The 25,672-nt window shown below is 34.2% G+C and overlaps 5 protein-coding genes and 1 non-coding gene across 14 annotated transcripts; 3 read left to right on the top strand and 3 right to left on the bottom strand.

The window, feature by feature from the left end:
- Nucleotides 1-234: 234 nt before the first annotated feature.
- LOC105649391 (uncharacterized) lies at nucleotides 235-2,950 on the top strand. Of its 2 annotated transcripts, none has more exons than XM_012236024.4 (6): nucleotides 235-560; nucleotides 766-879; nucleotides 1,013-1,201; nucleotides 1,421-1,553; nucleotides 2,178-2,391; nucleotides 2,488-2,950. In XM_012236024.4, the coding sequence occupies exons 2-6, from the start codon at nucleotides 859-861 to the stop codon at nucleotides 2,567-2,569; spliced, it is 639 nt and encodes a 212-aa protein (XP_012091414.1). In that variant the 5' UTR covers nucleotides 235-560; nucleotides 766-858; the 3' UTR covers nucleotides 2,570-2,950. The 2 variants fall into 2 exon arrangements, with proteins under 2 accessions (XP_012091414.1, XP_012091413.1); XM_012236023.4 differs by having other exon boundaries at nucleotides 235-566.
- Nucleotides 2,025-5,515, bottom strand: LOC105649393 (pyruvate, phosphate dikinase regulatory protein 1, chloroplastic). Of its 5 annotated transcripts, none has more exons than XR_016318865.1 (4): nucleotides 4,965-5,515; nucleotides 4,172-4,811; nucleotides 2,966-3,945; nucleotides 2,025-2,413 (listed from the first exon to the last, which is right to left on the bottom strand). XR_016318865.1 is itself a non-coding variant. In XM_037640597.2 (3 exons), the coding sequence occupies exons 1-3, from the start codon at nucleotides 5,460-5,462 to the stop codon at nucleotides 3,842-3,844; spliced, it is 1,242 nt and encodes a 413-aa protein (XP_037496525.1). In that variant the 5' UTR covers nucleotides 5,463-5,515; the 3' UTR covers nucleotides 2,025-3,841. The 5 variants fall into 5 exon arrangements, 1 of the variants encoding a protein (XP_037496525.1); XR_016318866.1 differs by having other exon boundaries at nucleotides 2,025-3,155; nucleotides 3,771-3,945; XR_005178659.2 differs by having other exon boundaries at nucleotides 2,025-3,149; nucleotides 3,771-3,945.
- Nucleotides 5,516-6,415: 900 nt separating this feature from the next.
- On the bottom strand, nucleotides 6,416-12,403 carry GA2OX8 (gibberellin 2-oxidase 8). Of its 2 annotated transcripts, none has more exons than XM_012236022.4 (5): nucleotides 12,285-12,403; nucleotides 11,788-11,890; nucleotides 9,028-9,497; nucleotides 6,924-7,245; nucleotides 6,416-6,830 (listed from the first exon to the last, which is right to left on the bottom strand). In XM_012236022.4, exons 1-5 carry the CDS (start codon nucleotides 12,395-12,397, stop codon nucleotides 6,600-6,602), a joined length of 1,239 nt encoding a protein of 412 aa, XP_012091412.2. In that variant the 5' UTR covers nucleotides 12,398-12,403; the 3' UTR covers nucleotides 6,416-6,599. The 2 variants fall into 2 exon arrangements, with proteins under 2 accessions (XP_012091412.2, XP_012091411.1); XM_012236021.4 differs by having other exon boundaries at nucleotides 12,092-12,344.
- On the bottom strand, nucleotides 8,075-8,148 carry TRNAV-CAC (transfer RNA valine (anticodon CAC)). The gene has a single exon. It is a non-coding gene; the product is annotated as a tRNA-Val (tRNA).
- A 3,492-nt stretch (nucleotides 12,404-15,895) lies between the features above and the next one.
- LOC105649389 (Chaperone DnaJ-domain superfamily protein) lies at nucleotides 15,896-19,168 on the top strand. The gene is made up of 10 exons (XM_012236020.4): nucleotides 15,896-16,125; nucleotides 16,222-16,284; nucleotides 16,378-16,444; nucleotides 16,720-16,779; nucleotides 17,078-17,128; nucleotides 17,259-17,339; nucleotides 17,686-17,798; nucleotides 18,056-18,173; nucleotides 18,353-18,479; nucleotides 18,751-19,168. Exons 1-10 carry the CDS (start codon nucleotides 16,007-16,009, stop codon nucleotides 18,852-18,854), a joined length of 903 nt encoding a protein of 300 aa, XP_012091410.1. The 5' UTR covers nucleotides 15,896-16,006; the 3' UTR covers nucleotides 18,855-19,168.
- A 247-nt stretch (nucleotides 19,169-19,415) lies between these two features.
- On the top strand, nucleotides 19,416-24,981 carry TDP1 (tyrosyl-DNA phosphodiesterase-like protein). 3 transcript variants are annotated; one of them, XM_012236019.4, is made up of 16 exons: nucleotides 19,428-19,750; nucleotides 19,861-20,040; nucleotides 20,144-20,422; nucleotides 20,527-20,685; nucleotides 20,843-20,903; nucleotides 21,339-21,415; nucleotides 21,514-21,771; nucleotides 21,854-21,943; nucleotides 22,083-22,217; nucleotides 22,533-22,682; nucleotides 23,469-23,572; nucleotides 23,816-23,869; nucleotides 23,977-24,067; nucleotides 24,265-24,345; nucleotides 24,452-24,596; nucleotides 24,675-24,981. In XM_012236019.4, exons 1-16 carry the CDS (start codon nucleotides 19,736-19,738, stop codon nucleotides 24,767-24,769), a joined length of 1,974 nt encoding a protein of 657 aa, XP_012091409.1. In that variant the 5' UTR covers nucleotides 19,428-19,735; the 3' UTR covers nucleotides 24,770-24,981. The 3 variants fall into 3 exon arrangements, 1 of the variants encoding a protein (XP_012091409.1); XR_005178666.2 differs by lacking the exons at nucleotides 24,452-24,596; nucleotides 24,675-24,981 and adding an exon at nucleotides 23,681-23,733 and having other exon boundaries at nucleotides 19,418-19,750; nucleotides 24,265-24,314; XR_005178665.2 differs by lacking the exons at nucleotides 24,452-24,596; nucleotides 24,675-24,981 and having other exon boundaries at nucleotides 19,416-19,750; nucleotides 23,469-23,733; nucleotides 24,265-24,314.
- The last annotated feature ends 691 nt before the right edge of the window (nucleotides 24,982-25,672 follow it).

Genomic DNA, 25,672 nt, shown 5'->3' with positions numbered 1-25,672 from the left:
CTATACAATTATGGCAGTTTTAATAAACATAGTGTTGGAATATTATAGAATGGCTCAAGTTGTCTTCATCTTAAATCAGGGGATACCCTTAACATGGGTCTGAGTACGATGACTGGTTTATAATCTCGACCCTGTACAAAACATATTTTTAAAAAATTATATAATTTATGTATTTAAAATTTAAATAATTATAATAATGACCAAATATATATACACAGGTGACATCCTCTCCATTTCCAATTGCAATTCCTCAGTTTCCTTTTTGTTTCTTTATACAAACCGAAACATGGTCTTGTCCTCACTTTCCTAGTTTCCTTCTTAGATTTGAGTTCCCATTCGAACAGAATTGAATTCCTCAACTCTTGATTTCTTATCCTACAAGATAAGAGAAAAAGAAAAAAGAAATCCTCCACCCTTTCTCAACAAGACAAGAAACAGAGTAGTTAAGAGTCAGTTCATCTACAACATTTCTTTCAAGAAAAACCGTCACCACGATTGTTGAAAAAGATTCAAATACCAACTGGAAAGAGAATTACCCATCTTGGCTAGCTCTGTTATATGTAAAGGTTTCTTTTTTTTTTTTTTTTTTTTTTTTTTTTTTTTTTTTTTTTTTTATGAATGAAATGAAGCAGTTCTAAGAAAGAATAAGTCTTTGTTCGTTTTCTTTTTCTTTTTATAATTTCTTTTTTATTTTAGAATTGTTTATATGTATCTCAACTATCGAGCTTTGACTCATGAGGTTGGTCTTATTTTTCTTGCAATCAGGCGGTGGAAAGTGATTGCCACATCAAGTATTCCATTTGAGTCCTTCTATTTCCAATCCTCTTTTCTTTTCTTTTCCCCTAGAAAGTGTTGGAAATGACGGATACTCCAAAGTTGGTGAGTTCATCTTTCTGGTTTCTGGGTTTATTTTTCTTCTATTAATTTGCAATTAATATATTTGTCTGATTCATTTATCACTGTTTTCTTGAACAGAAGAAAGTAACCGTTCTTTCTCTTAATTTTGAATTAGGATTTGACTTCTTGTCACAATGAGGCTGGTGGATTAGACGAAAATTTAGGAAACCAGAAAATTTCTTTTTTGGATCACATAAACGGATTTCAATACACAACGGAGAAATCGGATAGCTTTGTTATCGACATGGAAAGCTTCTCCCGTGGCAGCAATATTAAAGATATCAACCCAAATTCAAGAATTACAGTAAGTTTCCTCTTTAAATTTCAATTTTTTTTTCTTTTGGGATAATTTTTCTTTTTGGTGCATTCAAATGTGTTTTTTAAAAATTTCCTATTTAGTCATGAAAGTAATTTTACTTCCAATTCTTTTATTTTCTCAATATGTCAACTTTGCGGTGGTAAAAATCGAATGTCTCTCTGATAAGTTTACTTAACTATGATTATTTTTTATGAATAAAAATAGTTGCAGAGAAGCCTTTCCAGAAAAGGGTCGTTGCGCAGCCCAGGCGGCGGCGGGACAGGCAGTGAAAAGAAGGTTAATGGTTCGCCTAATGACAGAGACAATGACACTGTTGTTGCTTCCTCCTTACCTAAAGGTACTATTCTTGAGTTTTTGAAGGTATTATTCTGGAGTTTTTGACTTCCTTTTTTATAATTCCCTTCCCTTTTTTTTTTCTTGGCTTGAAATTGCCATTTTCTTCAAATTTAATTGTGAAAATTTCTAGACAAAGAATTTTCATTTTTAAATTTTTTATTGTTCAATTTGTTTTATCCTGATGGATCTTTGGATCCTGTGTGAAAGAGAAAGAGATAGTGATGCACACGCAAGACGCTAGCAAACAATAGTGAATAAATTAACAATGTTCTTATTCTTGATATTTGCCACGTATAGATTATATTCCAAAATCTTTTATTCCCTACCAACAATTTCTGGAGCGGCACCTATTATGATGGGGAGGTTGACATCTTGGTGTTTTTTAGTTGGAGGTTAGTTACCAACTTGTTTCAGATGACTTAGTTTATTTATGAATTATGATACCAAAACCAAAATTCTACTACTACCACCGGACAAACAATGATCAAATTGCTGAATTGCAAAGTACAGTTTAAGGATTATTCATTTTGATGGTGTACTTTAACCGAAGACATGTGCAATTGAATTATTGGAAAATAGATGGTGAAATAATAATGCTAGTTAATCTGGAATTGCTTTTGAGTAGGGCCTAACATGACTGAAAAAAGCTTGCTGGTAGCGGCTGGGACCACTGATTATTCCGGTAGCCCACAAGTTCATCATCAGATCACCATCAATACTACCGGCAATATGAATGCTTCTACAGAAAGCAGATACATCGGCAGGAGAAACAGTTTCAAGCGTCCTCCATTTTCATGGGCGATTGATCCCAAAAGGATTCTTTTCTTTTTTGCCACCCTGTAAGTTCTTATGCCTTTCAACCTGCAAGACATCATAAAATAATGGTTTTAAATATGCAAAAGTGTTTTATGTTCTTTCTTTCAAATCTGTTACAGATCAAGCATGGGAACAATATTGCTGATATACTTCACTCTTTCCATGGGCAAGCTCAGTGCAGACGACACCGCTCTTGATTGATACTGGGAATGTGAGATAGAAATTCAGATTAATGGAAATTCAGATAAACATAATTTATTGGCAGTGAGGGCCCTTTCTTCGAAAAATAGTCTTCATGTAATGAGAATTTCAGGGAAATATTCAGAACAGAGAAAAGTTAGAAATGGCAAAAAGCTAACCGACCATCCACTACCATGACTTCAACTTAGGAGTGCTCAACTTTTGCAGGGAATTATTAAATAACTCTTAGAGATGAAGACAAGCAGCTATCCATTATGACAAAAAGAAGGAATCTTCTTTTTTATATGTATGGATGAGGAAATGAGATGTGTTTGTGCAATCCTATACAGCTGAGTGAAGGACCAGAGAGTCCTTTCTTTTGCTCTCTTCTAATTTTTTAAACATTCTTATCCATACCTTAAAATTCTGTTTGTTCTGTTGGCAGTCCCACTTAGATAGGCCCTTTTGTTGTATGGTTTTCATGTCAGTGAAACAAAGATGCAGACAGTGCTCCAATAATGAGATTTTCATATGCGCTCATGCTCGTGTGCGCTACACCAGCACAAGCTCTAACCTTTTTACCAGAAGATGTGAGACTATCCTGCAACTAAAGAAAGCCTAATAAAAGACATTTTGGCTAGCACTGAACATGCTGGACATAAGAATTATAATATAGTGGGATGAGAACAAGTATTGTCATAATCATGAGAATGTCTGATACCACCTCCAAGAAAGGTAAACACGCTCTCTAACTCAAGCGTGCACAATTAAGCAACCACATGCATGGAATAATAGAGAAAAGGGAATGAAAACAAAATTAAGTTAATATTCAAATAAGACTCTGGTGAGCATGCAGAGACTTGAAGTAATCAACATCCAAATCTGCCAGCAACTAATATTTGCCTCAATCAAAATCATTTTTTCTCCTGTAATTTTCTGAATCATATAAATGGAGGAGAATCCAGCACATGAAAGTTCAAAATAAATTACCATGCATTTGAGTAGTCATGCATGATGAGATTTGATTGATAAAAAAGAAACCCAACCCACCCAAACCCCGGGGGGGGGGGGGGGGGGGGGGGGGGGGGGGGGGGGGGGGCTGGGTTGCGGGCCAAAAAAAAAAAAATTCAGCAGAGGTAGAGAATGGCAAGGTTATAGTAATAATCTATTGTATTAGTATGTCATGATATTCACAGTAACATATAAACCGCAGTAGGTTTACCAGCTTGATGCATCCTCCATGTCATACTGTTTCAGCCACTCAAGCTTGAGCTGAGAATAAGACTTTCCATATTAGTAAAGTTTTGAGATTCGTGGCATTGAACATTTGTGCTTCCGATCATGGTGAAGTCTTAATATAACTGCTGCAGTTTCTTCAATTGCTTTTCCTGTCACTTCTGCACATGACAAAAGAAGAAACAGTATGAGCATCAGATTCAATTACTTGCATATCACTTTACCCATGATGAAGCATCTGGATTATCCCTTTTTCTTTTTCTATCTATCTTATGTTCCCCAAACATGGGAATTTTCCATATGTCTATATTAAATATTTAAGAAAGTTCGCAGTATATAACTACATAATCCAAAGGCAATACTTGAAATTTGAAATAAGTGTATTACCAATCACTGGCCAAACAGGATTCTGTGCAAAAACCCTGCGAGCGAATTCCAACTCTTCTCTCACATGATCCATCTCAGAATAATTACTTCTTACATCTTGGCTGAACCCAAGACTCTTAGCTCTAGCTTTTCTAATGGTGTGTAGAACCACAGGATTTATGGTCAAACCAAAAACTTTCTCTGGGTCAACCTCAAAAAGGCCATTTGGCAATTCGACACCCATCACAATAGGCACATTTGCCACTTTGTATCCTTTCTGTGCCAGATAAATAGACAATGGTGTCTTTCCAGTACGAGAAACACCAGCAAGAACAATGTCAGCTTTGTACAAGTTCTGCGGCAGGGCACCATCATCTTGCTTGATGGTGAATTCAATTGCTTCAATCCGTCGAAAGTACTCATCAGAAAGGGGAAACTGCCTCCCAGGAGCTCCACGGGGAAGACCAGAGGGCGAGACGCCTAAATGAGAAGCTATTGCCTCTGTTATTGGACCCAGAATGTCGGTAGATGGTATTCCCCATAACTTGCAGGCTTGTCTAGCTGATTCAGCCATGGATGGATCAGCAAGAGTATAGACTACAATTGCACCTTCTTTAGCAGCTTGTTTTATAATCTCCATTAACCTTTCTGCATCATCAATCTGACAAATGCAAATATATCAACTAATTATTCAGCGTTATTTCTAAGAACTAAACAAAATAGTGGATTCGTTAATAGCATCTCAACAAATAAGAAAGCTAAGAACTAAAAGACAACAAAAACAGGGGAAAGGAAGGCTAGAAATCATAATTACCCCGGAAAACAGGTGGGTGTTTACAGGACAACCACGATCGACCAAGCAGTAATCGAACTGCCCCAAGGCAGCGTTAACGGAGTGCTCCGCGGTCCATCCGGTTCCGTCAGAGACCATATAAATGGACTTCCCAGTTGTGAGCTCCGCGGCTTCATCATCTCTATTTCCTGTTGTAACAGGACTAGTCTCCTTCAATTCGCCTTCTCTGGATTGTTGTGCAGGAGGATTAAGCTGCGCCACTCGGGTCCGCAGACCCGGAAGGTCCAATTTACGGCCAGACCGGATTGCTCGAGCCCTAGACCAACGGTTGAGCTGAGAGCTGCCCTTCAGCTTCCGAGGCTGAGGCTGAGGCTGAGGCTCGGAGTCTGTTTCGGGAGGGACTTGGTTGGATAAGCGGATATAGTTGGCGTTAGGAGGATTAAGCTTAGGTTGGGAAAGGGAAGAGAGTAGCGGGGTTGGACGGAGGTTGGGGGCCGGTACGGTAGACAAAGAAATCATGACCACAGCGTCCGCTTGCCGAACCAGCGATTGTTGTTTTGTTTTTTTTTCTGAAAGGCAACATTCATTTTACCAACGAGGCCCAAAAAGGCCCAAAATCCTTGTTTGGGCTCAGCAACGGCCTTTGGACTTTGGACATTATTTCTAAATCTTTTTTTATTCCCCATTAGAACCAAGAAAGAAACTAATAGCCTACTTTTACTAGTATACGTTTAAACCTGTCAATCCATAACCAAAACATATTTTGGTCACAAGCTACATTTATCTTATGTTTTACTTTTATTCCAACGATGAGTTCTTATACTCGGGTTGTAGACATGCCAAATCTCTCACTCCCAAAACTTAAAAAAAAATTAATAAAATAGATATAGATAATAAATCTCATCCATAATAATAATGCTAATAAGACCTACGAGACTTCTTTTTATTTGTTATATTATTAAAAAATAATGTAGGTTTTTTTATTAATATATATGAAAATACTAATAAATAAAATTTCCTATGGTTCTTAAATTATATAAATAAAATGATCTAATTAAGATCTTATTCAGTATACTAAAATATCGTTTAATTGAAAATTAATACATGTACATTCTGACAATAAATTTAGGTTCGAATTTTCTTTCCCAATACTCAATATACTAAAACATTGTCTAATGTAAATTAATACATGTACATTCTTACAATAAATTCATGTTCGAATTTTCTCTCCCAATACTTAAAAAAAAAAAAAAATCCTATTACAGATACATAAAATTTCATAAAAGATTCAATTGATTTTTATAAATAAAAAAAAAAAAAAAAGTTATGGCTCGGGAAACTTGTGTCTAAGAATATATATATATATATATAATAGAGATTACATTATGTCTCTAATGATTTTAATTAAGAATATATAATATAATAGTTAATGCAGTCAATTCACTGATTAATTAATATATCATCTAATCAGCTAGAAATTAAACTGCTGCTTTTTCTATTTTCATTTCCCAAATGAACAAAGAATACATATACCCTTCTATTTCTTTTTATCCTTTTTCCTATTTGAAGGGGAAGAAGATCAACAACAAGAACAGGAAGAAAGCCCGTAAGTAATAACCTAGTTCATATATAGCAAAAATCTTGTACTAGATCGTATTATACAAGAAATCTTGGGAGTCCTACCTTGCGACCTAATTTCTGGACATCTTTCTGCACTTGTTCTCTGTACTCTTTAAAGCTGAACTTCTTATAAACTGAAGTCTCGCACCCACTTTTTATTTCTGTATCATATGAAGGGCAGAAGAAATATGCGGTTGAAAATCTTTCTACTAGCGGATTAGTCACAACGCGATGCTGGACGCTTTTGTAAACATCATTGCTCCAAGCCTGAATCATTGTATGTACACGTAAAATAACTTGAAAAAAAAAAAAACAGCATCGACCCTTTCAGAAGTAATGAATTTCAATGTATAAAATTACCTGAAACAAGTCTCCGATGTTTATTATTAGAGCTTCAGGATTAGGTTTAACGGCTATCCATTTCCCATCTTTGACTAGTTGCAATCCTCCAACTTGATCTTGATGGAGAATTGTGAGGAAGTCGCTGTCAGTATGTGACATCAGACCAAGTACCTGTCCAGGGATTGGACATGTCGGATATCGGTTGAGTCGAAGATAGCAAGTGCTTGGCACACAATTTTCTTTGAAGAAAGTGGACTTGCAACCCAATTTCTCTGCCAAAATTTCAGCCAATTTTTGTGCTAGATTTGCTACTGTTATAGCGAATTGTTCCATCGTTGAACTGCATACAATGGAAAAAATAATTAAATTAATTTCATCAAAATTTTTTATTTTTTGAATTCTAATCATTATATATTCAATTAAGAGCAAGTAAATCAATTTAAACTAATTATAATAATGGAACCATTTGTATCAAAGAAGATTTTTCTAACTTGTGAGAAGTTGGATTAGCGTGACCAATAGCAAGCAAGAAACTTAGTCGGCAGTCAAAACTCTAATAATTATAGCAAGCAAACACTTCAAACTAGTAATTGAAATCTAAAAATCAATCTCAAAGACCCTAATACCACGTTCACACATATACATATGGAAACGAAATTTTATAGTTTCAAAGAATTTTTTGAGAATAATCCATCTCAAAACGAATCTTTTTTTAAAAAAAAAGAAATCCCTGAGAAAGTAATTATCCTCTTTCTTCCAAGTATATGGGGAGAGAGAGACTGTGAATTATTTTCCAATTTGTATCAATTATAAACAGGATGGGACCCAATATTCAAGTGAGGATCACAGAGATGTCAAGTTTAGAGTTTCAGAAGACTGACTTACAGCTCATCCAATTTGTAACATTCATTCACGTGAGAGGAAGGTAATTAAAATTGCGATAGATACTGCAAATACCAGACCATGCATGCAAAAAGTGTACGTACATGATTTGATGTGGTAAAGCTCAGAAGCTTTCTTAAATCCATCACCAGCTAAGCTAGATGGATTGGTGCAGCCAAAAAAAGCTGTGCTCCGTGGATTGTATCACCATTAAAAGAAAGTTTTTACCCACCAACAGAACATGAGACTCGGATACAAAAAAATAAAATAAAAACAAAATATATTAATGTCTGAGCCCGGGTTCGAACCGGGGACCTCTAGTGTGTGAGACTAGCGTGATAACCAACTACACCACCCAGACAGATGTTATCATGACGTATCTGAAGAAAAACCTCTGAATTATTGACTGAAACTTTTGATTGTATGTCCCAAAATCCTGGCCTTAAATTTGACAGGCTGAGGTACTCTTCTTTGAAAACACGCACATAAAAGTGGGCGATATAAAAAAATTCTAGATTTGTTCTAATTTTGGAAAGTCCTCCAAAAATATAATCAATTTGTCACTTAGGAAATGCTTTAGAATTGTTACTTTCAAATTCACAACCTCAAAATCCTAAAGGAAATGCCCAAATACCATTGAGCCATATTGAGGGTGGAACTAGAACTTTGAGGTTAAAGGGGACCGATGCTACATATGATAATGGAAAAAAAAGGAGATCATAGATAAGTGTATTAATGGACAATAGGAAAAATTTAGAATTCAAAGACAAAAGGATAGAATTACCATGGAGAATTTTGAAGATTAGGAAAATTTCAAGACTTAAGGACATGGGATCCTCTTAGAAATATCTTTTTTGAGCCACTTAACAAAATTCATTAATACATAAAATCAATTATGGATTGTGAATAATATAGTTGTCTTTTAAATTAAAAATTAAGATGATGTAAAAGAATTAAATTTATATGCATATATAAAAATTTAAATAAAACTAGTTTTTCTTTTTGTAAGATGACTGCCTTCCTTGCTCCAGGTTGCATCACTAATGAAATTCAGTTCATGTCTGTATTTACGGACTTCTTTTTTTTTTTTTTTTTTTTTTTTGAACCTTACACCCTTTTCTTCTATGAATCCAACGTTTTATTGGATCTTACCATTCCTTAAAATAATATGTGTGCTTTAACGCTTGAATAAAGAGAACTAAGACAATAAAAGAAAAAGAATATAGTGATATTAAATTACCTGAAAGTAGTAAAACCATCTGAAGCTGATATATCAGTCATGGGAATGTGAAAAGCTTCAGACCATGATAATTGACTGAGGCAAGTAGCTGTTGGCGTCCCCCAACGGTATGTTCCAGAAGAGAAATTCAAAAACTTATCTTCTTTGCTCTTTTTATCAAACGGTTGTTTAAAAAGCTTCACTTGTTCTCTTCTCATGTTCTCCAAAATCTCACGTGAAATCCCATGATTCACCACCTGAAAGAATCCCCACTCTTGCGAAGCCCTAGCTATCTCTTCTTTGCATTTCTCTTTCTCTAGCTCATCCAATAAGCTCAGACGACTGAGATCGATCAAGGGAAGCTCACATTCCTCAATTATATCAAGCTCGTTATCGGTAGTTGCAGTCTTTGTTTTTGATTCTTGAATGGTTTTGTCCAGAAGAGTTTTGTAGATCTCATGGAAAGGTGGGTCCGTGTCCATGCTTGGAGGCTGAAGGAATAATTAGAAGATGATCGATGAGAAGAGAAAGATATGTTGAAAGAGCTAATATATAAAGAAAAAAGAAAAGAAAAGAAATCCTTAGTGGGAATTTGGGGAAAAGAAAAGAAAAGAAAAGACAAAGAAGACAACGTTGAAATAGGTAGTACACGATTCGCGATTTTCCTTTTTTCTTTCTTTGTATTTGATTTTTCGCTGCTTCTTTCTTTAGTCTTCGATGAAAACGTTATGGCGTTTTGGACTCTTTGGAGAAAAAGTCGAATGCATGTCTTTTTGTCCAAAGACTAGAACATGTCTTTTCTCTAATCGTTTTATTTTTAGTTTTTCTTGTTATAGTTTCAAACTACTTTTTTACAATAAATTCATATGAAGAAGATAGGAACAAAGCCACAAAAAATCTGTGATCTAATGCTGCCAAATCTAGTGTCAAAATTGTTTTTTTTATATATTATTAAGGGCCTCATTGCATCTCTCGTTCAATAGTTATATAAAAAACTAATCTCTTTCGGATAAAAGTGATTACGATCAAAATTATTAAAATTTGAAAACTATTAATACTTGGTTTGCCCAAATAATGCTTTTTGCTTAATACAATGATAGTGAATTTTTCAAGAACATCTTGAAATTTATCTTTTAGTATTCAGATTAAAATTCTTTTTTTAAGAGAAAAAATCTATTATAAATAGCAATTCTCTCTCCAATACATTTTTTTAAAAAAAAAGAAAAACAGTCGAAAGAAAAGCAATAAGGATATATAATACAGATTATCTGTGTAAGACCACAAATCATGTTTTGATTGGTATAAATATGACTGTTGATGAAGAAATTCGCATCTTTAACAGTAAAAAGCACAAATTATAATCATAAAGTTGATGGTATAATTGCCTCTTTTTGCCCTCTTTTCCTCGTGGCTGGGAAGCAAAATCTCACTGCTTATGGATAATTCTAATCTCTAGTGCCAATTTTAAGACTACTTCAAAATAAAAAAGCAAGACTCGGTGTATACAATCGACAAATCTAATAATAATACTTGATAACGTTTTATAAAAAGTTAACTTATGTAATGCGCTTAGCTTTTAACGTTTTATGAAAAGCTAATCTAACCGATAAACGCTACAAAAACAGCTAATAACTACCAAAACAGTTAATTTTACTGAACAAATTTTTAAACTTATAGATTAGTGGTTGGATGTTTTTTTGTAATATATGCTTATTTAGAATAAGAAAAATCAACTATTTATATATAATATTATATGTATAAGGAACAAGGCCAGAGAAGGCAGGGGGGACATGAACCCCTCGGCAATGTTTAAGGACCTTTGGCTGGATATCCATGCCACACAGCTACCTTGTCTAAAAGATATGGCCAACATCAACTTGTCCCATGGAAAGCATTTGGTCCCCTGCTGTTTCCTAAAAGTCTTTCCCAATCTTCCCTTTTCTGTTTTTAATTTTGACACTAATACAACAAAACAAGACTATAGTCTTCCCATCAACACCAAAATAGTATCTTAGGTTTCATTAATTAGTATAAAATATAAAAAATCTCCCTAACTGAAAACGACTTCCCTTTTTTAAAAAAATAAAATAAAATTTTATCAACTGCCTTATTATAATTCACTTGATCACTAACATTACATGTCATTGTCCCAACACGTAACCCTATATATTATTTATTAATATAAACATTCTTCCAATTTAATAATAAATTAAAGAAAGGTATAACTTTAACTTCAAGTAATTAATTTAAAAAGGATAAGACTTATCCACATCCGTATATACGAGAATTTTTAAAAAAATTAAAACTGTTTTATTTTTTCAGTAAATAATCAAAAAATACCTCTATTATAATAAAAAAAATTTTAATTTTTCATTTTTTATTCATATACTGAACATAAGTAACTCTTTCTAATCGGAAATTTTATTCCCAACACCTTAGTAAGCCATGATTCATGGTTTCCACTAGAATGATCTTGTGTGCCCATAATGCATACAATTTTATGCACTTTTCTCAGGTTCCCATCTTATCATGAATAATGAAAAAATAAAATAAAATAAAACAAGGGACCCGGATGTCATTTCAATCGAAAAAGGAGAAGCAAAAGATATAAACTATAGTCACTATATATTTATATAATGAATTAGAGAATTCTAGAAAGATAATATATAAGCTGAATATACATAACAGGTTATGGGCCATATATATACTTATGGTCCCTCTCAACCATGATTTATATATATTCATTGAAACCACAAAATGAAGGAATTTCATTTTTCTTACCTGAATCATATCAGCCATTATTTTATTGGATTCCACCATATTTATCATATCCTTCAATGTGGTCTTGTAGTTAGCTATTCCTTTTTGATTATGTATATCAGTTCTGCATCCTCAAGAAAAACTAATGAGCAAAATTGAATGATTTTTCCCAGAAATAATAATTAAAATGGTTCTTAATTCTAATTGAGAACCAACAGATATAGATAGAGCAAGTGGAATATCAGTGTGTATATATATCACTTTTGGACATATATATATATATAAAATTGACTGAAAATTAATTAAAAAGATATATATATTTAACTATTTGCATGGCACTGCACGGAAATGTCAACGTCTGCAAGTGGTTCTCAGGTGAGGGGAAAAAGAAATATTTTGTGTGTAAAATGAAAACAATGGTGGTATAGAGAGAAACAAGCATGAAAATATAAATTAAATGATTAGGAAAAGAGCAAATTGGGGAGAAGAACTTAATGTTCAATAGTGATATTACTCACATGAATGAGAAAGAAAGAGAGAGTGAGAGAGATGGAAAGAGAAGGAAGTGTTTGTGCAGTCCACTAAGTTTGGAGAGGGATTTTATAGGGAAAAATAAAGAAAGCAATCCCATTAATAAATAATTAATGTATGGAGGGAAAATGATTAATGAGTAGTAATTTTGATTAAGAGAGAGATTTACTCTGTTAAGCATAATATAAAGATTATCTTTCATTATTTCCGTTTATGGTGTCGACAAGCAAGGGAAAGAGATAAGGGAAGTGAAGACTTGGAAGAATGAGAACCAAATGAAATTGTTGTGACTAGAAATTTTGGGGCTAAATTGATAAAAAGAATACTTGGTTCAATATAAACCAATTGAACATTTTGGTATCTCAACTTTGAATCTAAGCCTTCTTTCTTTCTTTCTTTCTCTGTTTCTGTCTCTATCTCTGTCTGTGTGAAATCAAATCTGAGAACAAGTCACATGATTAGTACTGGACCCAACCGCATAACTCCTTAACTGCTGAGTCTATGTCGGCACATACGTGGCGGCAACTAGAATCACATGCATGGTAAATTTTTACGTCAAAATTTCTGGTTGGTATAAGAGGAGAATTAAGGGGATGCATGTGCTTTGCTTATCAGTAAAACGACATGAGTATCATCAGTCAATTATACATGCCCTAATTTCCTTCTACTATAATATCTTCTGTACGACAACAAAAATCCTCTGTTTCTCATAATATACCACATTCCTCAATTATGCAACGTGGCCATCTGCCTATTGCAATTTATAATATGTTTTTTTTTTTTTTTTTTTTTTTTTCCCAGAACCAGGAGGTATAATCTACATTTGGGTTTAGAATTTTTATATATAATAAAAATACAAATTAAATTTAATAATTGAAGAAATTAATTAAATTTAATTATTATAACAATTAAATTATGTATATAGGTAGGTTATGAACTGGGATTATGGGAATATGGTCTCCAGAAATGAATACAGTAGACATGTGATGCATCTCAACAGAAGCAGCATATTTTCAGTTGAATGGGCCAAGGGTTGAGTTGTCGAATACTCAAAGGTACGTACCTTTCGTCCTCCAATTGAGCCCATCAATGTGTTCTTATATATATATATATATATATAATATCTGATCAGTACAGTTACTATACTGCTAAATGAAAATCGCCCTCTTTTCTTGAAATTATATTAAATAATTTCCATTATTGGATTAATAATTGAAAAACATAAATCGAGTAATTATTGTCCTCTGATCTGACAAGTCGGCAGTGAACCGACGATTGCAGACGATGGAAATTAAAGCACTAAGAAATAAAAAGGAGCTTAGTGTGGTCATGTTAAGAATGTGGGAAATTGAAAACAAAAAGCTTTTTAACAGCGAGTGGTAGAGTTAGCTTAGCAGGTCATATCCATTGATTGAAATTTATATCAAGGCAATCCATGATTGGGAAGATCAATCAATGTGTGATTTTCGCTGCTCTCAATCATTAAGAGGACCCTGAACCTCAAGATTCTTGATTTTAATTCAGGGTCTTTTCATTTAGCTTTTCATTTTTATTATAATTAACTCGTCGGCGATCGAGGGTTGCCCCATCCCATGCCACCCTGCTTTCAACCATGTGGATTGTTGGAGCTGTATACACACATATGTTTTTTGTTGTTGTAAAATGTAAATTTCATATCATGTGTATGAGTTTTTATGTTTCGATCTTTTAGTATTTATTAATGGGTACCTGACCTGACAATTGCCTACACACCCACCTGATATTTGTCAGAAAAGTTCTTGAAAGCTTCATGACCTTGCTATATTCACCACCACCACCAATCGCCAAGATGAAAGATCGATGCAGACTTATCATCCAAGTTTTTGGCATTTAATTTTATGGCAGTACTCACTAGCTACTCACATCTACAGATTTCTATTCGTAATTAATTCAATCCACTGCATTTAGCTTCTCAATTACTTGATGCAACACAGATCGATGTTCTGTGGATTAAGATAATGATGATGAAATGATTTCGACAGGGTGATATATGCTAATAAATCCCCTTAAGCTTAATGGAGAAATATCTCTCAATAGTTGAATTTGAAATATATAGAGAAATATCTCTCAATCTTTAGTGCTAAATCATCATTGATTATAGAGTTTCTGTAAAATAATTGTGAAGGAGGAGAGTCGTGTTTGGGTGGTGTCCATGGAAATTCTGTGATATCCTTTGTTTCGTGGGGCTTAAGCCCACCAATACCATTACATTCACTACTTAACTGTCATTGTCACTAATTAATTAACATTACCACTAATTAATAATCATTACCACTAAGAAAAGAATTCCCCGATCACTACCCACGCATTAAATGCTATTTGTTGATTAATTATCAACGATGGATCGATGGCTATCAATTCTCATTAGTCATTATTTGTCATGTCATCTCTATCATTGTTAATCACCAAAAATCATTATGAATTATACTTGTTAGTTGAGTATGAATATTCGTTCTACCTGACCAACTGTCAACGAATAATAACCAGATTTAAATAAAAATTTAATAAAATAATATGGATATCTTTCTTTAGGTTGAAAATAATTGAATATATAAGGCGATGATGTTATTAATGGAGAAAAAATAATTTTATTATCGTGAACCTAATATAATTGGTATTTTTACTTTTTTAAGGAGTAAAAAGTCTTGAATTTACTTCTATTGAGCACAAGAGTTTTAACAATTTAATAAATTTATGTGAGGAATTCAAGACTCGTTTTCTAGCTTTGCAAAATGGTTAAGTCCCTATTTTTTTTGTCACTGCATTTTTTGTATATTAATTCAGGAAATACTTATATATTAATTTTATTTTTGCATTTTTTGCAGTGCAAAAGTGAACAATTAATTTTTAAAATAAAATTTTAATTACTATAATTTTTATAAGCTTTATATATATATATATATTTGAAAAGTCTATAAGCTTGATATCTATTTCAAAGGCCATTGGTTGAATGCTAATTCAATGGAGTTTTATATTATTTGTGAATGATTAGACAATATATTAATGGAAACAAAGGGGAAAAAAAAGTAAATTAACTACTTAATTTAAAAGGTAATCTTATTAGTTTTAATGTTAACAAAATATTCTGCGCTGGTATTAAAAAGATAACAAAATATTAATGTTGATATACCGATATGAGTTGTTTCGAATAGAAGGGACTTGATGCCTTGATCAACTTAAGTAAGTGATATTAAATTCAGTCTGATGCTTTATATATATAAAAAATTCGATTAAAATCTCTGTTTAGACGCCACATAATATCTCTATCTCAAAGAGATTAGTCTTTCCCTTTCCACCAAAAGATATTACATGTATAGCATTTCTTTTTTATATATAAACAAGCACCTAATCTTTAATGTTTTTAAATTTCGTAATTTCAGTGAGGCAGATAAGTTTGATAGCAACAAATTGTTTAAACTTAGACTGGCAGTAAATATTATTCACCGTGAAGCTTGTTTTATTTTTATCTGTCCTCAACCGCGACTTGCATCTTCGAATCGGAAGGTCCAAATATTTTTGATCTCATGATTTGTTGACTTTCTCGAGTAAAACTTGAGAGAAATGAAATTCTTGTAATTTCGCTGAATACGTCATTCTCTGCTTCTCTTTGCAACAGGAAAGCCCAATTATCACAACTAACATAACATCCGCTCGGAGAGGCACAAAGGCAATGGCGCCACCATCGTCCATTAGGTGGTGTGCAATTGTATCGGCTCTCGTTCTGTCTGTCTTCGTCTTTCCATCAACTGCCATTTACTGCGACGAGGACGACTGCTATGATCTGCTAGGGTCAGCTCCTTATGCTCTATCTGTCTCTCCCTCCTCTGCCTTCCCTCAAGACTTTTCTAATTATTACTGATTAGTATCTTCTGTCTCCATTTCTAGGGTTTCTCAAAACGCTAATGCTTCAGAGATCAAAAAAGCCTACTACAAACTCTCGTTGAAGCAGTAAGTTTTATAGATTTCGAATTTGTTTCCTTGTGCATTGATTTTGTTAGTATAAGCTGAATTCGAGCTTCTTATGTTTGTTTTATATGGCAGTCACCCGGACAAAAACCCCGATCCGGAGTCGAAAAAGCTTTTTGTGAAAATCGCAAATGCTTATGAGGTAGTGCTAATCCTTCTTTCAATTTTAGCTATTGCAATTAGATTCGATTGAATCGATATTGTTTCAATTTGCACGCTCAAATGTAACGGCAATACAACGGAGTGAATTCTATGCGTCCAATGAATATCAGTACATTACTTGTAAAATGCTGCCGAAATTTTGAAATGAACAATATCATGATACAGATTGGCTAGTTAAATTTGGACTGCACAAATTCTTTTTTGGTTCCTTGTTTAAATTTGTGTTTCAGTGATGAGAGCAATTTTGGATTGCAGATTCTGAAAGATGAAGCTACACGGGAGCAGTATGATTATGCCATTGCACATCCAGAGGAGGTGCAGCTCATTTTACTCGTCCAGAAATATAGTGGATGCTTGTTGTTATATGACCTCTATTTAGTTAGTTGTGATTGCACATTTTGGTTATTACCGTGTTGCATATTGTTATAAAATATTAAATTATCTGTTCCTCTATGGGTACTCGATGTATGCAACTTCATGGAGATGGAGGCTTGAAGCAAATTAATAATCAAACCATCAGCCTCTGCATCTCTAATTGCTATAAGTGGAGAATTTTTGAAGTCTAGATTATTAGAATAATGCTAAGAAGTATTTTACTTTTCTTTCCTTTTAGGTATTTTACAACACTGCTCAGTACTATCGTGCATATTATGGTCATAAGACGGTGAGTGCTCTTTTCATTATTTTACTGGCTAGTATCTTCGTACTGGCTTTTGAACTACTTCTGGCAGTTGATTGATGGAGTTTCAAGTTTTTACATTTGAGTTTTGATGGTGATATATAATACTTTCTAGGATCCTCGCTATGTCCTGGTTGGTCTTCTTCTGGTTCTGTCAGGATTTCAGTACCTGAATCAGTGGACGAGGTATAACCAGGTATAATTGTATCTAAAGCAAAAATTAAACATGGTTACATTTAAAACTTGATGATAAATTTTTGATGCCTATGCTGGATGCTATTAAGTCTGCAGCAACTTTATTTTTGGATATTTTGAATCAAATGTGATGGCTAATATCGTCTGTGCATCGAAGTTCTATGATATGCAGTATCCCTTTTGCACACTGAAAGTGCAATTCTGGTGATAGCTAATGTGCTAGGATAAGGAAGTTATAATTTAAAGGATATTACATATGTATATTATTTTCTCTTTCACATTTCCTGCTTCAATGGGCTTTATGACTTCTCTGAGTTGCATTTGCCCTGTCTGTCATATTATTGCAGGCTGTAGCAATGGTCAAGAAGACTCCTGCTTACAAAAATAGGTTACGGGCACTGGAACTTGAACGCAGTGGAGGAACTGCTTCTAAGAAGAAGGGTAACAAGCAGATGGACAAGTATGTACTTATTTGATCTTACACAATGAAACAAATTTACGTCATGGATGTGATATGTTATGATTTGTCTCTGACTAGCGTGGATGTTTATCTCATTATCCTGTTCATGTGCATGTGCGGGTATGGGTGTTCACTATAAAATTTGTTCTGGGTTGTCTATGGTGGGATGGGGGTTTTGCTATTTCTTACTGTTAAACCACAGTATTTATAATTATCATGTTATGCTTGAGGATAAACCAGCCACATTTCTATGGTAGGAAAGTGGAGGAAGATCTCAGCAAAGAACTTGAACTGGACATTAAAGGAGCTCAAAAACCTGTCATCTGGGAACTTATCGTCATTCGGTTTTTACTTCTACCTTACTTTATAAGCAAGGTTAGATCAATATTTTATTTATGACATCAGCCATCTTCAAGGGAGAAAGAACGTAAAAGGACAAACTTAAATCGATTCCTTTTTCTTTGCTGCGTTAAAAAAAAAAACATTGCTCCCTTATATTCTGATATTCAAGTTTTGCATAGCAAAGGTCACCAATTTATTTTCTGTTCACCCAGTTATTATTGTGGAATGGTCGCTGGTTGTGGAGATACAAAGTGAAACAAGCTCCAGTTTCTTGGGAAGATGCTTCTTACCTAACACAGAGGTCCCTGAGAGTGCCTGTTGACGCATGGAGAACACTTGGTAAACATGCTTCCTCCCCTTGTTTTCAACCTTACTGGTTAAAGGACAATATTAACTATGTTAGAGCAGTAAACAAGCTAAATTTATGTTGAACATCAAGATTAATAATGCTGGGTGCTGTCAGTAATCAGTTGCTCATATCCATAAAATTTTATAACCTTTTTTACCTACTCTGATGGATATTTTGACCTTTATATCATTTACCTTAGTCTTTTTTGGACTGCGAGCAAGCATTTGGCTGAAGTCCAACTTATGTGTTTGTGTTTATTAGATGAAGCAATGAAGGAGGAACTTGTTCATAGGCGATTGTGGGAAAAGTCCAACTTAGAGAGGTACCTTGCGGAAATGCGCAAAGAATCCAAGCGTAGAAGATAGCACATTTAGTTACCTTGCTGTCTCAAATGTTTTTCAAATATTGACACGACAAAATTTTGGGTAGAAGTTAACCAATGTACTAGAGCTCACGCATATTATACTGAATGTACGTGATTTCTTGAGTTAATCTATATCCAGGGGGAGAGTACCAAATTATGTATCTGTAAACATACAGATGGATTCTCGAAGACAAGCTAATACGATCTTGTATCGTTAGCATTAATTCATTATGTTTTGAGGTTTTGTCCGGTAAAAGTCCCTGCAAGCTATTGTAAAAATAAAATGCTTGGAGAAATTTATTAATTTTATATCAATGGTATTGTAGATATTTAAGTAGGAATTAAGCAGCGTAGGAAAAATCTCGTGAAATTAAAATTTAAATATAAGAGATGATTGGTTTTTTCCAACTATCAAAAGGTAATTATTTATAAGCTAAAATTTACTTTTAATGCAAAATTAAAATTAAGTTACAATTCTTCTTTGCAATTTTATTCACTTACAATTTCTTTTCAACAAATGAAAATAGAAAATTCCTTCTTATGTAATCAAACGCAAGAAACTTTCTTTCTGATGAAATCGTCCCGGACTTGCGCTATCCGGTAAGCAAGTAAGAATGTAACGGCGTCGTTGGTGCAAGTAAGCAAAAGCAGTTTAAACGAAACGCATCGTATAAGAATGTAACTGAACTAGACGCCTCGTGACTAATCATCGACACTGTACACCCGGCATCCAAAAACAACCAGCGCTTGCTGTTCGTTGCTCGAAATTCTGCATTGCAGGGAAAAGCTCCTTTCTGCTACAAATTACAGTAGACTCTCTCTCCGAATTGACCCTATTATCCATTTTCCTCCACTTTCCTTTCTCTGCTTGTGTATGAACCAATGTCTCGCTCTCAGGTATGTTCTTCTTTGCATCATGAAAATCAAAATCTCTGTACAATCTTTATTTATTTTCATTTTTGATTCTCTCTCAATTTTTTTTTTTTTTTTTTTTTTTTGCATGGAAGATTGGTTATCTGGTTCCTCTGAAAGTAAATTTAGAGGAGGACACTTCGCTTCCTAAGCTACCTCTTTCCAAAGGCTCTAACACCATCGGCCGCAGCCACGTTTCCGTCCCCGATAAGAGACTCAGTCGCAACCACCTCACTGTAACCGCCTCTATTGATGGTTCTCTCAATTTGACTCCCGTAATTTCCCTATTTCTTAACTTTTTGTGCTTGAACCTTCTTTGTGGATAATTTTACTTGATCATAGAGTTCTGAACAATGGAAAACTTGAAAAAAATAATAGGAGGGTACTAATCCAGTCGTGGTTAAATCTGGGAATCTAAGAAGGAAGCTGAATCCTGGAGAGCAGTTGTCTATTGCTAGCGGTGATATTATAGAGCTAATACCTGGCCACCATTTCTTTAAGTACGTGGCTTCGTCTTCTCACAGCAGTAATAGTAATTCATCTTCTCCTAATACACCAAAGAGACATTGTAATAATGATGGTGGAGAAATCATCAAAAGCGACCCACCTAGTAGAAAGAAGATGCGAGAAGCACCTGAAGTTGCTAACCGCTCTAAGGTATAGCATTTGTTGATTCCACGGAAATTAAAAGCAGCTTGCTAGTATTGGAATTTATGTTAGAATTTTGCATTCTAAATTTGCAATTTGTTTTTAACGCTTAGTTGGAGACAGAAAATAATGGACAAGGAAACTGTGAAGAGGCTATTTGTAAATTTCATGTTCCTGATGATAAATTGCCGTTGATCTTCCGGCTTTTGAAAGTGCAAGGGCTTCCGGCTTGGGCAAATACCTCTTGCGTTTCTATAAATGACGTGGTTCAGGTAAACTTGATAATACAACCCGTTTGCTTTGTGTCTTTTTATCTAGTCGTTACTTCTCTATAAGTAACTTTCTTAAACGTTGAACTACTATGTTATGCAGTCTGATAGTTGATTTAGATTTTAGAATACCTTTTTTTTTTTTTTCTTTCTTGGCTAGGGGGATATTCTTGTTGCTATCCTTTCAAACTACATGGTGGACGTTGATTGGTTGATTTCTGGTGAGTTCTTATAATTTTAAATGAGGCCTGCCAAGTTTGTCTTAGCCTTTTTTTTATCCTTTTTATTTGTTGGCTTCAGATATGCAATTTGCATCTTTGAAGTTGGTTTAGATTGGTGTTTGACTTTTATACAGTGATGGACAAATATTCAATTTTGTATTCACATGAGCTTGGTTGGGCAATCTTCTACCCCTAATAATTTTCAGCTCATTTTTGCATTTAAGATCATTTTATTGTTGTTATGCTTTACTTCAATTAATAGCTGTAATCAAATTGGTCATAGCAATCTTGGTGCAGTTGTAAATGTATGCCTTGTGGTATAATTTATAAGCTTGTAAGCATCAACTAGTTGATTGTTGTGTTTTCTTTCTACCTCCCAATCATACTTTTGGCTTTCTTACTTCCATTCTTTATGTTCGTTTTTCTCTCATGAAGCATGTCCAACACTAGCTAAAATTCCCCATGTCTTGGTTATTCATGGGGAGGGTGATGCTACGCTCGAACATATGAAGGTTTGCCTTAGCTTCTGTTTGTTCTAGTCTCCATCTATGCATTTCAAACACTATTTTGGAAGCCAAGAACTTGACTATGTTAGCTCCAATTATTTTAGAGAAGCAAGCCTGCAAATTGGATTCTGCATAAACCTCCACTGCCTATTTCATTTGGGACACACCATTCCAAGGCCATGCTTCTCATCTATCCTCGAGGAGTTAGAATCATTGTGCATACAGCAAACTTAATATATGTTGACTGGAACAACAAAAGCCAAGGTCTATGGATGCAAGATTTCCCTTGGAAGGATGAAAAGAGTCAAAGCAAAGGATGCGGATTTGAAAATGACTTGGTTGATTATCTCCACGCTTTAAAGGTATTGGAATGCAAATGGCAGAAGCATTAAACATAAGGATTTCTTTTGAGATGCATTTTGGCTTTTATTTGGACCTTTGCAGTGGCCAGAATTCCCTGTTAAGCTACCTGCCCTTGGGAACTTCACTATGAACCCATCCTTTTTAAAGAAGTTTGATTACAGCAGTGCAGCAGTAAGATTTCATTTCCTTACTGTTGCTATTCTCAAAATATATTACTCTTTTGGGTCCTGAATGGTTTTTCCTTTATGATGCTGAAAACTCTAGGCTGCTATTGAGTAGTAATATGAAAGCTAATGTACATAATTTTCAGGTTAGGTTAATTGCATCTGTTCCTGGATATCATGCTGGTGCCAACCTAAAAAAATGGGGACATATGAAGTTAAGAAGTGTTCTCCAGGAATGCATTTTTGGAAAGGAATTTAAAAATTCTCCTCTTGTCTATCAGGTATATTTATGGTGGATTCTTCCTCCTTTCTTGTAGTATTGTGATGCAGTGTAGGTGGATGCAAATGCTACTTTTGTCAATGATCAGATAATTTCAATGATCAGTTAATGAAATCTCATGCTGTGTAATCCTAACCAGTGAGAGATGGATCTGAATGCTTGGTTTGTCTGGTGATTGGGTGCTAATATGAAATAAAATCTTATACCTCTGGTCCTTGTAATTGATCCGTTTCTGCTGATTTTTATCCTTTTTTACTGTTTATCCATTATACGATGATTTTACTTAAAATAATGTTGTATTCCTGCCTTGTTGCAGTTCTCTTCCCTTGGTTCGTTGGATGAAAAGTGGATGACAGAGCTGGCTACCTCAATGTCTTCTGGACTCTCAGAAGATAAAACGCCTCTTGGCCTTGGAGAGGCTAGAATAATATGGCCTACTGTGGAAGATGTCAGATGCTCGTTAGAGGTACTAACAAGGAGGTCATTTCTGTGAGCCTTTTTCACCATTAGTGGAATCCTATGATTATGTTTCAGATAGTTATTTGTTTTGAATGTCGGTTTTTGATGAAACTTGGATGATGTTATTCCACTTTAGATGTTTGGCTCCATATAGATAGTTTATGGACTTCATCACACCTAATGGACTTAAGCTGACTCGCGTGGCTACTGCCTGATAGAAAGGTCAGGGTGTAAAAGAGTGGGATGGTTATGGAATGGCCAAGATTTTTTTCTTTCTTCTGAATAGTTCCTGATTCCAGCTAAAATGTTTGTTATATGCATAGAAATCTTGTATAAAATGGTAATACAGGAATCAATAGAGAGAGAGAGAGAGAGAGAGAGAGAGAGAGAGAGAGAGAGAGAGAGAGAGAGGAGGAGAGCCATGATTAGCTATTCAAATAGCCATTTCCAACTAGAAGTTTTCTCGCTTTTGATAATAGTGGTACATATGGAACAAAATAACATCAACCTTGAGCCTCATCTAGTGATATGTATAGAGTTTCATCCAAGTGACTCCTGAGATTTATTTGGCCTAAAATATAGACTTCAATATGCCACTTCACTATTTTTTATTGTAAGTTGTCCTCTTATTTGCTGTCATATTTCATCGTGTGATAAACTTGAAATGAAGATAAATGGGTCCCCCTCATGACTCAATTCTATAGCTGTGTATTCATTGATATTCTTTGATCTGCTATTTTGGTCTCTTCTTGCGTGCACTATGTTTCTGATTCAATTTTTTCTTCTCATCTAGGGTTATGCTGCTGGAAATGCTATTCCAAGCCCATTAAAGAATGTAGAGAGAGAATTTCTGAAGAAGTATTGGTCAAAATGGAAGGCTACCCACACTGGCCGCTGGTGTATATCTGTGGAATTCCTTTTTAATGTTTGGTTACCAAATGCAAATTGTTGTTATAAGTCTAGTTTCATTATGTGTCAACCAGATTTCAGTATAGTGCCTTGCAGGACAATTATGGTTATATTGTTATGGGATAAAGCTAAATTGAAGAAATTGATGAGTTAACTTTCATTTAAAAATCATCTTCTTTTTTGCACACATTTGCCTAGGTTTGATATTGACACTGTATTTTGATATTTCAGTCGTGCAATGCCGCATATAAAGACATTCACGCGGTATAATGGCCAGAAACTTGCGTAAGTGTTACTTTCAGATGAATTAAATGCCAATTTTGTTTTTGTTTTTATGTTTTCACTTTTCTTTTCAGTTTGAACCTGATTTTGTATTTATATTGCCAAAACAGTTGGTTTCTGCTGACTTCAGCTAATCTAAGCAAAGCAGCTTGGGGGGCCTTGCAAAAGAATAATTCTCAGTTGATGATTCGTTCCTACGAGGTATGTGTATTGAAAAGTATATAAAATGTTCTACATACATGTAGGAGAGCCAGGAAATTATAGACAAGCAGCAGAACTTATTTTTGTTTGATTTTTTAAACAATTTGCCCATTCTCTTTAATTTAGTTGAAATGTTTCGTGCTTTTTGCTCCCTGAAAGCATTGGATCCTTTATTATTGTTGTATGATTCACCTCAGCTCGGTGTGCTCTTTCTACCATCTCCCTATAAAATACATGCTTATGGATTTTCTTGCGTAGACAATGAAGTTCTATCCAAGGTAATAGGATCCTGTTCTTGAAAATTTTATCTAAATATTGGATATATTTAGGAATTTTCGCATGGAATTGTGAAAGAGGAAAATTGCAACTTATTTTGAGTTTCAGGATAAATGTGGAGTATTAGCAGATTCTGAAGTGCTGAGAACGAAACTAGTGACTTTGGCGTGGCAAGGAACTAAAGATTCATCATGTGAAGTGATTCCACTACCAGTGCCTTACGAGCTCCCTCCCCAACCATACTCCTCTGAAGGTTACCGTTTATTTTTCCCTGCCATTTCTGGGTTCTCTTCTTTTTGCATTTATCTGACTATTGTTATCCTGTCTGCAGATATTCCCTGGTCTTGGGACAGACGATATACCAAGAAGGATGTTTATGGCCAAGTTTGGCCTAGGCTTGTACAGCTTTATACTTCTCAACATTAATGACTCTTGGTTTTGCATTTGGTTTTGTAGTTTTTTCCATGTATTGTGCTGCAGATTTTTCTGTCAGAAAAGGGACGTTGAAGACTCCTGTATTAGAAGTTATATCAAGTGTAACTTCCAAATTTGTTGCTCTTAAGCATTTATGGTCCAAAGAATAATACGTTAAGAGAGAGATATCGCCTTAAATGTCAATTGAATGTTTTTTTTCTTTACTTAATTGTGAATATCTGGAATATCTAAAACACTATTTACAATTACAAATACATATTTTTCAAAATAACTTTTTTTTTTTCACGTATTTGTGTAATAACTTTCGATCAGCGTATTATTTTCTTCCAACCTGAAAAGGTCAATGTATTAATATCTCGTTCCCAGAAAAAAAAAAAAGGAATAATGTTTTTTTTTTCTTCAAGAAATAATATTCAAACGTTCATCCAAAAGAAGGTGTGAATTTACTTTTGATTAGAAAAGAAAAGTTTATTCACGAAGTTGTGGAAAGTAATTATTAACCCATTTAAGAAGAAGAGGAAATTCTAATTAATTCTAACCAAGAATAAATAATATGTGGAATATTCTATTTTGATTAGAACAAGATAATCATGACTTATGTAGAACTATAAAGAATTATATAAATAGTACAGTAATATTGAATTGTTTTGAAAATTGAAATTGCATATATTAATTAGATGCAATCATCAAACAAACAAATAAATAAATGAATGCAATCATGGGCTAATCGTGTTGGCGCTTATTGGCCTAGAAGAGTTGTTGGATCATAGGATTGTCACCCTCCTTAGGAATAAAATAATAAAAATAAAAGAAATATTGAAAACTAAGGAATTAAGCAAAAGATAAAGATTCCGATATATATTGATAACAAAATATAAATATCAAAAGATAAAG

This window comes from Jatropha curcas, chromosome 11 (assembly GCF_041381405.1).
Source record: "Jatropha curcas cultivar XTBG-Jc1 chromosome 11, XTBG_Jcur_1.0, whole genome shotgun sequence".
Classification (NCBI taxonomy): domain Eukaryota; kingdom Viridiplantae; phylum Streptophyta; class Magnoliopsida; order Malpighiales; family Euphorbiaceae; genus Jatropha; species Jatropha curcas.
This window is presented reverse-complemented; position numbering and strand designations above follow the sequence as displayed.

Excerpts from the sequence above, each read along its gene's own strand:
- LOC105649389 (XM_012236020.4), top strand. The coding sequence starts at position 16,007 with ATGGCGCCACCATCGTCCATTAGGTGGTGTGCAATTGTATCGGCTCTC. Across the intron at positions 16,285-16,377 it reads TACAAACTCTCGTTGAAGCA|TCACCCGGACAAAAACCCCG; the intron begins GTAAGTTTTATA and ends TTTATATGGCAG. Across the intron at positions 17,129-17,258 it reads CATATTATGGTCATAAGACG|GATCCTCGCTATGTCCTGGT; the intron begins GTGAGTGCTCTT and ends AATACTTTCTAG.
- LOC105649393 (XM_037640597.2), bottom strand. The coding sequence starts at position 5,462 with ATGATTTCTTTGTCTACCGTACCGGCCCCCAACCTCCGTCCAACCCCG. Across the intron at positions 4,812-4,964 it reads ACACCCACCTGTTTTCCGGG|ATTGATGATGCAGAAAGGTT; the intron begins GTAATTATGATT and ends TGCATTTGTCAG. Across the intron at positions 3,946-4,171 it reads TCCTGTTTGGCCAGTGATTG|AAGTGACAGGAAAAGCAATT; the intron begins GTAATACACTTA and ends TGTCATGTGCAG.
- LOC105649391 (XM_012236024.4), top strand. The coding sequence starts at position 859 with ATGACGGATACTCCAAAGTTG. Across the intron at positions 880-1,012 it reads TGACGGATACTCCAAAGTTG|GATTTGACTTCTTGTCACAA; the intron begins GTGAGTTCATCT and ends ATTTTGAATTAG. Across the intron at positions 2,392-2,487 it reads CTTTTCTTTTTTGCCACCCT|ATCAAGCATGGGAACAATAT; the intron begins GTAAGTTCTTAT and ends AATCTGTTACAG.
- GA2OX8 (XM_012236022.4), bottom strand. The coding sequence starts at position 12,397 with ATGGGATTGCTTTCTTTATTTTTCCCTATAAAATCCCTCTCCAAACTT. Across the intron at positions 11,891-12,284 it reads TCTCTTTCTTTCTCATTCAT|AACTGATATACATAATCAAA; the intron begins GTGAGTAATATC and ends TTGAGGATGCAG. Across the intron at positions 9,498-11,787 it reads TAATGGCTGATATGATTCAG|CCTCCAAGCATGGACACGGA; the intron begins GTAAGAAAAATG and ends TTATTCCTTCAG.
- TDP1 (XM_012236019.4), top strand. Across the intron at positions 20,423-20,526 it reads AAGTTGCTAACCGCTCTAAG|TTGGAGACAGAAAATAATGG; the intron begins GTATAGCATTTG and ends TTTAACGCTTAG. Across the intron at positions 22,683-23,468 it reads ATGTCAGATGCTCGTTAGAG|GGTTATGCTGCTGGAAATGC; the intron begins GTACTAACAAGG and ends CTTCTCATCTAG.